We start from the raw sequence: 8,621 nt of genomic DNA, 5'->3' as shown, positions 1-8,621 counted from the left end.
TAGGGGAGGCCCCGGGCGGAACTCACCTTCTCCCCAGGAGCCCCGATGAGTCCCTGAGGACCAGGAATTCCCTGGGGACATAAAAAAGGGGGGAGGACACAGGCATGAGAAGGAAGCAGCTGGCACCGCAGTCGGGGACACTGGAGAGGTCCGAGGCCGCAGCTCACCCCACAGGCCCTTCTCTGGTCTAATGAAAATAAATAAATAAATGGATAAATAAAGTTAAATAAAATAATTATTTAATAAAGAAAGAAAGAAGCAGCTGCAGCATCTGGCAGAGGAGATGGGGACAGATGGGCAGGAGAGCAAAGCTGAGGACGTGGGGACCCTGGCAGGCTCTCCCCGCCTGAGTCCCATGGGCTGGGTGGGCTTCTCTGTCTCCCTGCAGCATCCCTTCCATAGCTCCTCCTTCCTGTTGCTTGTAACCAAACCTCCCCCCAAGGACACGTTGTAACATTTGTAACTGCCCAGGGTGCGTGGCTATTCCAGGTCACAGAGCTGAAGCGAGAAGAGGGGAGGACCCGGGCGGAACTCACCTTCTCCCCAGGAGCCCCGATGAGTCCCTGAGGACCAGGGATTCCCTGGGGACATAAAAAAAGGGGGGAGGACGTAGGCATGAGAAGGAAGCAGCTGGCACCGCAACTGGCTGCCAGTCAAGCACGCCTGTCATCTTGGTAATGAGTAGGCTGGGGTAGGAGGATGGTGACATGAGACCCCATCAAAAATCCCTCTCTCAGGACCAGCAGTTAGTATAATGGCCACATCGCTGGACTCCCACATAGTCGACCGCGGTTCAAGTCCCGGACCTGGTGGCTTAGAATTCACGCCGGGCACGTGTGCATGCGTGCCCAAGATCCCGAGAGGAGAATGGAGAAGGGATTGCAGTGTGGGCATCTCCCCTCTGGGGGGTGATTTCTCACTTTCTGTCTCTCTGTCTCTCTATAGCAAAAACCTCTCTAAAAAAGAAAAGAAAAATCCCTCTCTCTCGGGGACCAGCAGGTGGCATGGTGGTTAAGGTGCTGGACACCCCCACACGGCCAACCATGGTTTGAGTCCCAAAACTGGCAGCTTGCTTTCTCATTCTCCCTCTCTCTTTCTGTCTCTTTCTCTTTCTGGTGAGCTCATGTGCCCTATAAAAATTAAATAATAGGGAACCAGCAAATAGCGTAATGGTTACATTGCTGGACTCCCATGTAGTCAGTCAATCCTGGTTCGAGCCCCAGACCCGGTGGCTTAAAACTCATGTGCGCATGTGTGCATGCGTGCCCAAAATCCTGAGAGGAGAATGGAGGAGAAGGGATTGCAATGTGGCCATCCCCCCTGGGGGTGATTTCTCACTTTCCCTCTCACTGTCTCTCTCTGGTGAGTACACATACCCTAAGGCAAAAACCTGACAATAATAATAATAATAAACAAATGGGACCAGCAGATGGCATACTGGTTATGTTGCTGGACTCCTACGTAGGCAACCGCAGTTCAAATTCTGGAACCAGCGGCTTAAAACTCACACCGGGTGCATGTGCATGTGTGCCCAAAATCCCGAGAGGAGACTGGAGAAGGGATTGCAGCATGGCCATCTCCCCTGGGTGTGTGTGTGTGTGTGTGTGTGTGTGTGTGTGTGGCTTCTTGCTTTCTGTCTCTCTGTCTCTGTCTCTCTGGCGAGTGGACTTGCCCTACAGCAAAATCTCTCTCAAAAACAAAACTAACGATGGGGCCAGCAGGTGGCACGGTTGGTAAGGGCGCCAGACTCCCACGTGGCTAACCGTGGTTCACGTCCCGGATGTGGTGGCTTGCTTTCTCGCTTTCTCGCCTTCTCTCTCTTTCTCTATCCCTCTCAGGCCAAATTTAAAATAAATAACTAGATAAAGTTAAATAAAATATTTTTTAAAATAAAACAATAAACAAGCAAAAACTGAATCGGCAGAGACATCAGACAACAGAGGGGGACGTGCAGGGGGAGAAAGGCCAGGAAAAGGCAGACAGGGATGCAGAGCCAGCGACATTCTCACCGGGCGTCCTGGGGGGCCGGGGGAGCCTCTGGGGCCGATCAGTCCTCTGGGGCCCTGCAAGGAACGAGGATTTATCCCAATGTCATTGCTACAAGGCACTAGAATTCCAGGGACACTCGAGCCTGGGCCCTAGGAGTTCTGATCTCTCCCCTGTACCAAGCGGGGGACCCAGGGACCCCCGATACTCACCGGCTCCCCGGCCTGGCCAGTGGGTCCTGGAGGTCCCTCTGCTCCCTGCGGGAAAGTGGCATTATTTGAGGAGGGGGAGGTACAGCCCTTGGAAAACCACCTTTTCCTCCTCTGGGCAGCCCCTTCCAGGGGGTCTCAGAATCAGGCAGCAGGACCAGCAGGTGGCATAACGGTTACATCATCGAACTCCCACGTAGTCGACCAGGGTTCGAGTCCTGAACCCGGTGGCTTAAAACTCACACTGGGCGCATGTGTGTGCGTGCCCAAGATCCCGAGAGAAGAATGGAGGAGAAGGGACTGCAGCGTGGCTATCCCCCCTGGGGGGTAGTTTCTTGCTTTCTATCTCTGTCTGTCTCTATCTCTCTGGCGAGCGCATGCGCCCTATAGTAAAAATCTCTAAAAAAAGAAAAAAAGGAATCAGAATGCGATGACCAGGACCCTGCAGAATGCACTGAGTTTAGGGAATTCCATGCAGGCCCCCGACCCCCACCCTGGGCCTCCCATTCTAAGTCTCACCTTCTAACCCCAATGCTCGCCTGCAGCTCACGAGCTGTTTATTTCTTTATTTGAGGTTTTTACCATAGAGTGCATGCACTCACCAGAGAGAGAGAGAGAGAGACAGAAAGTGGGAAATCACCCCCCCCCTCAGGGGGATGGCCACCCTTTAATCTCTTCTACTCTTGGGATTTTGGCCACACACGCACATGTGCCTGGTGTGATTTTTTTCAAGCCTGCAGGTCTGGGACTCGAACTGCAGTCAGCCATGTGGTATCCAGCACCGTAACCACTAGCGCCACCTGCTGCTCCCGCCTCAGGCAGCCCCCTGGATTCTCGCCTCCTCTCAGACTCCGTTGAGCTGCCTAGCCGCCAAGCCCTCCCCTCACTCTTCCAAACTTACCTTCTTACCGTCCTCTCCAGGGGGGCCAGGCTGCCCCACGTGGCCAAAGTCACCCTGCAGCGGGGAACAGACGGGTGTTTGAGTGGAACGAGATGGCGGAGACCAGCAGCCCAGGGAGAGAGCTGGGCCTGAGGGATGAGGGCTGAGGGCTGGGACTGGACACAGAGGCCCTGAGGGAAGGGCGGAGGCCATGAATATGGAGAGGGGGCCTCGTACACTCACCCTTTGACCTTTCTCACCAGGCAGCCCCGGCAGGCCATCAAAGCCCCGGTCACCCTGTCCAAAGAGACACCAGCTGAGACTTGAACCTTCAACCTTAACGACCACATTCCCCCATACCAAACCCCAGCTGCATCACCTACCTTGGGTCCTGTGTCTCCTGGGAGGCCCCGGGCTCCATCTGCTCCAGGGCGACCCTATGGGGAAAGTGAGTCCAGAGGTCAAGGACAAAGCTCTCCCAGCCCCCTCCCCCAGATTAGGGACTCCATTACAGGTGACATCATCGAGGTATCTATTTCCATCCAGGAGCGCCTGCCTCACACAGATTCTTTCTGGGGGAGTCTTTGTATACTGATTTTTTATTTTTTTTTTTTTGAGAGGTTTTTGCTATAGGGCGCGTGTACTCGCCAGAAAGACAGAGAGAGACAGAGAGACAGAAAACAAGAAGTCACCCCCCCAGGGGCCATGACCACACTGCAATCCCTTCTCCATTCTCCTCCTGGGATTTTTGCGCACGCACACACATGCACCTGAAGTGATTTTCGAGACACCGGGTCCAGGACTTGAACCATGATTGGTCATGCATGAGTCCAGTGCCGTAACCCCTCTGCCACCTGCTGGTCCCCATGCATTGTTCTTTATCCTTAGGATCTCCCTCTAGTCTACAGCATCATCGCCGGAATGAAGAATCCCCGTCTTTGGGGGTGTAGGGAAGGAAATTAGGGAGAAAAAAAATAGAGAGGCAAGACATTTGAGGAACACAGAAATGTTTTATAACCTGTTAAAGATAATGGGTATAATATCCTCAGCGGGACTGGTCTGAGGTGTATTTCATGTTGGGTAAATTCTCTTTACTAGATAAATGATGTATAGCAATCAAATGTATAAAATAACAATAAAATATAAAATGCAAAAAATAAATAATTCTAAAAAATGCTATATCTTATGGGTGGGCCCAACAGGTGGTATAGTTAAGGCACTGGACTCACATGGCTGACCATGGTTCAAGTTCCTGACCTAGCACCTTGAAAATCAAACTGGGGGACCAGCAGGTGGCGTGGTGGTTAAAGTGCTGGACACTCCCACATGGCTGACCATGGTTCAAGTCCCAGATCTGGTGGTTTCCTTTCTCTCTCTGGCCAAATTAAAATAAATGAATAAATAACTTAAAAATTAAAAAAATAATAAAATAACAAGTGGAATTAAATAATCTTTTAAAAAAATTACTTATTTAATTTAATTCATTTATTTTTTGATTATGTTATTACATTTTATTTATTCATTCCTTTATTATTATTTTTTAATTTGACCAGAGAGAGAGAGACAGAAAGTGAGAAAGTAAGCCACAGGTACAGGACTTGAACTGTGGTCGGCCATGTGGGAGTGCCCAGTGCCTTAACCACCACACCCCCTGCTGGTCCCCTAATTTTATTTATTACTATTATTATATAATTTGTTATAGGACATGTACGCTCACTAGAGAGAGACAGAGAGAAAAAGAGAATATGAGAAAGCAAGTCACCAGGTCCGGGTCTCAAACTGCAGTCGACCACGTGGGAGTCCAGTGCCTTAACCATGCCACCCGCTGGCCCCTATGCCAGCCTCTGCATATACTGCTCTTCCTCATCTGTTCATCTGGCTAGATTGCAGACCTCAGAGCAAGCATCCCTCCTGCTTGCAAATCCTCCTGGTTCTACGACCTAACCAGATTATTTTGCAGTGTGCTCGGTGGGGCTGCCATTCCCAGTTCTTGGCTCCCACTCACAACACCCCCAAGCCCTGGGGCTCAGGTGAGGTGTTGGGGAATGGGGTAAGGGGTGGCCCGGGGATTTAAGAGTCACTCACCATCTTGCCTTCTGGGCCAGGAGGCCCGAGAGGTCCTTGCAGACCTCGAGGACCCTGGAAGAGAAAGCCAAGAATGAGGAGGAGGAAGTTGTATTATTATTGTTGTTGTTATTATTATTTATTGCAGGAAGGGGTTATTCTCAAGCGTTTCCTAGGAAGGGCAATGACTACAAGGCTATCCCGGCCCCTGGGCCATTTTCCCCACCAGAACATTAGCCAGGGGTGCTGGGGAAAGACCCTTCCCCACCACTCCTGCCCCGTGCCCCCGAGGCTCACCTGTGGCCCCATTTCTCCCGCCTCTCCTTTCAGACCCGGATATCCAGGGAGACCCTTGGAGGGGCAGAGAGGGGGCATGTGAGAGGGAGCCACCCTTCCCCGATGTGTCTCCCCTCCATGCAGGGCCCTTACTCACCACGGGGCCTGGGCGCCCAGTGAGTCCCACGGGGCCAGGTGGGCCTTTCATGGAGAGCTAGAAAGACAGAGGGAGACGGTGCCTGGGGCTCCCACGACCGCCCACAGCTCCACCCACAACATCCTCAGGAGACAGAGGGCCCCTGCCTCCTCGCTTCTTTCTTCTTTCTTTCTTTCTTTCTTTCTCTCTCTCTTTCTTTCTTCTTTCTTTCTTTCTTTCTTTCTTTTTTTAAGTTTTGCTATAGGGTGTGTACTTCATGAGAGAGAGAGTGAATGATCACCCCCTGGGTGGGGGGATGGCCACACCACAATCCCTTCTCCTCCATTCTCCTCTCGGGATCTTGGGCACGCACGCACACGCACCCAGCATGAGTTTAAACCGTCGGGTCCAGGACTCGAACCACAGTCGGCTATATGAGAGTTCAGCAACATAGCCATTACGCTAACTGCTGGCCCCCACGCCTGGTGTGATTTTCAAGTCTCTGAGTTCAAGACTCGAACCGTGAAGTCGGCCATGTGGGATTCAGCCACCCTAGCCTCCACGCCACCTGCTGTTCCCATCCAGCCCCTCTTTGTCCCTCATCACTGTCCCTCAGGCTCCTCCCCTCCCACCACTCCCCCTGCAGCCCCGTCCTACTCACCTGAGCCTGCTGCAGGACAGCCTGGGCCTGGGCCTGCTGGAAGGAGACTGGGGGGCCTTTGTGGGAGCCACTTGCAAACTGGAACTAGGGGGGACTGGTGGTGAGGGGAGAGCCCCCCTGCTGGGTAAGGCTCCACCCCCCGAGGCTGTCCGTCACCGCCCCCGTGTCTCCGGCTTACCGGCATCATGATCACCGTGCCTGGGAGACCCCGGATCCCATCCACACCAGGGACTCCTGGGAGGCCAGCAGGGCCCTGAGAAAGGGGGCGAGACAGAGAGGATGGAGGAGGGGGCAGAGGCAGGAGACAGTCAGAGATGAGAGACAGCAGGGGAGAGAGGAGAAAGAGAGGACAGAGTAAAAGATAGAGACATGGAGAGACAGAGATAAACACGGGAAAGAGAGACAGAGATGATAGAGAAGGATACAGGCAGACAGATGGAGAGAAAGAGGCTGGGAGAGACAGAGATATACAGAGACAGAAAGGTGAAAGCAGGGAGAGACAGAGAGATAGAGAGAGGAAGACAAAGATGGAGAGAGGAGGAGGGGAGAGTCAGAAAGTGAGAGAGAGGAAGGCAAAAAAGGAAGAAGGGAAACAGACAGAGACGCAGGGAGAGAGACAGCGATGGAAGTCACTCAGAGAGACACGGATGGAGAAAAGCAGGGAGAGACCCCCCAGAGACAAAGGAGGAGCCAGAGAGAGTTCTCAGGTGGAGGCCAGACGGGCAGAAGGGGTCGGGCATGTCCAGGATGGTGCCCTCGTCCAGCCCCTCAGATGTCCGTGCTCCCAACCTGAACCTCATGTCTCCCAGGAGCACCCCAATGATCTCTTACCGGTGGACCAGGGTCTCCTGGAAATCCCGGGGGGCCAGAAGGGCCTGAAGGGCCAGCCACCCCCTATTGGGGACAGGAAAACAGAAGACACAGAGGTGCCAAGTGAGAGCCACGCCGACTTCGGACCCACCATTGCTCCCCAACCCTCTCCTGACCCCCCCAACTTTGCACACAACCCCTGTTTTGATTCATCCCTTGAGCCTCAAATGTCCAATGATCAGGCCACATTAGATCCCAATGCCCCACCCCAGGGGCTCAAAGGATAACCCCACGGGAAGGGAAAGCCAGGAAGAGGGGGTGCAGCCATGACTCACTCGGGGTCCTGGGGCACCTGCAGGTCCTTCAAACTGCTGCCCCTGATGAGAGAAACGGGTGTGACCCCCTTTCTTTTCTTTTGTGGAGAGAGGTTTTTGCTCTAGGGTGTGTATGCTCACCAGAGAGACAGAGAGAGACAGAGAGACATCACCTCCCAGGGGGGATGACCACGCTGTAATCCCTTCTCCTCCATTCTCCTCTTAGGATTTTGGGCATACACGCACACAGCTACTAGGTTTGGAGAGGTTTTTGCTATAGGACACGTGCACTTGCCAGAAAGACAGAGAGAGACAGAGAGACAGAAAGCGAGAAATCACCCCCCAGGGGGGATGGCCACACTGCAATCCCTTCTCCTCCATTCTCCTCTCGGGGTCTTGGGCCCGCACACGTGCCTGGCATGAGCTTAAGCCACCGGGTCCAGGAATTGAACCACGGTTGACTACATGGGAGTCCAGCGACACAGCCATTACGCTAACTGCTGGTCCCAAGCTACCGGGTTTGAACCACAGTTGACTGCATGGGAATCCAGTGACGTAACCATATGCCGTCTGCTGGTCTCAATTCTTTACTTTTTTTTTTTTTTGAAGGTTTTTGCCACAGGGTTTGAGAGCTCTCCAGAGAGGAGAGAGCTGCAGGGAGAGGGAAAGTGTGAAATCACCCCCAGGGAGGATGGCCACACCACAGTCCTTTCTCCTCTGACCTCTCAGGGTTTGGGGCGTGCACACACACGCACCCAGCATGATATTCCAGGTCTGGGACTCGAACCATGGTCGCCCCGTGGGAATCTAGCGCCCTAACCACCACACCTTTCTCCTCTGACCTCTCAGGGTTTGGGGTGTGCAAACACACGCACCCAGCATGATATTCCAGGTCTGGGACTTGAACCATGGTCGCCCCGTGGGAGTCTAGCGCCCTAACCACCACACACCCTGCCCACCCCAGGTGACTCCCTTCCCAGGCAGGCCCTTCAACCCCTCTTCAGCCCCAGGCCTCTCACCTGCTCAACCACTGCGGGTTCTCCTTTCTGCCCCTTCTGGCCAGCATTCTGGGGGTGGGGGAGAGAAAAAGGAGGGAAGACCACAGACCCCTCAGCCTGGTGACCTCATGTTCATTTCACACGTGGAGACCACCCTCGGAGCGCCCCCTCAGCCCGGTGACCATCAGGTGAAGGGAATAAATTCCAGAGCCTGAGCGTCAGCAGGTGACGTGGTGGTTAAAGGGAACCAGACTCCCACATGGCCAACTGTGGGTCGAGTCCTCGCG

General features: G+C 53.5%; 1 protein-coding gene across 1 annotated transcript in view; it reads right to left on the bottom strand.

The window, feature by feature from the left end:
- COL5A3 (collagen type V alpha 3 chain) overlaps window positions 1-8,621 on the bottom strand; it is a 47,033-nt gene that overhangs the window by 29,501 nt on the left and 8,911 nt on the right. The window contains exons 8-22 of the mRNA XM_027765560.1: window positions 8,356-8,403; window positions 7,358-7,399; window positions 7,044-7,106; window positions 6,391-6,465; window positions 6,213-6,296; window positions 5,573-5,629; window positions 5,437-5,490; window positions 5,161-5,214; window positions 3,459-3,512; window positions 3,319-3,372; window positions 3,097-3,150; window positions 2,199-2,243; window positions 1,914-2,063; window positions 537-581; window positions 27-182 (exon numbers count right to left, since the gene is read on the bottom strand). Coding sequence (XP_027621361.1) covers window positions 27-182; window positions 537-581; window positions 1,914-2,063; window positions 2,199-2,243; window positions 3,097-3,150; window positions 3,319-3,372; window positions 3,459-3,512; window positions 5,161-5,214; window positions 5,437-5,490; window positions 5,573-5,629; window positions 6,213-6,296; window positions 6,391-6,465; window positions 7,044-7,106; window positions 7,358-7,399; window positions 8,356-8,403 — 1,035 coding nt within the window. The remainder of the gene's footprint in view (window positions 1-26; window positions 183-536; window positions 582-1,913; window positions 2,064-2,198; window positions 2,244-3,096; window positions 3,151-3,318; window positions 3,373-3,458; window positions 3,513-5,160; window positions 5,215-5,436; window positions 5,491-5,572; window positions 5,630-6,212; window positions 6,297-6,390; window positions 6,466-7,043; window positions 7,107-7,357; window positions 7,400-8,355; window positions 8,404-8,621) is intronic.

Source organism: Tupaia chinensis, unplaced genomic scaffold (assembly GCF_000334495.1).
Source record: "Tupaia chinensis unplaced genomic scaffold, TupChi_1.0 Scaffold138665_1, whole genome shotgun sequence".
NCBI classification, from domain to species: Eukaryota; Metazoa; Chordata; class Mammalia; order Scandentia; family Tupaiidae; genus Tupaia; species Tupaia belangeri.
This window is presented reverse-complemented; position numbering and strand designations above follow the sequence as displayed.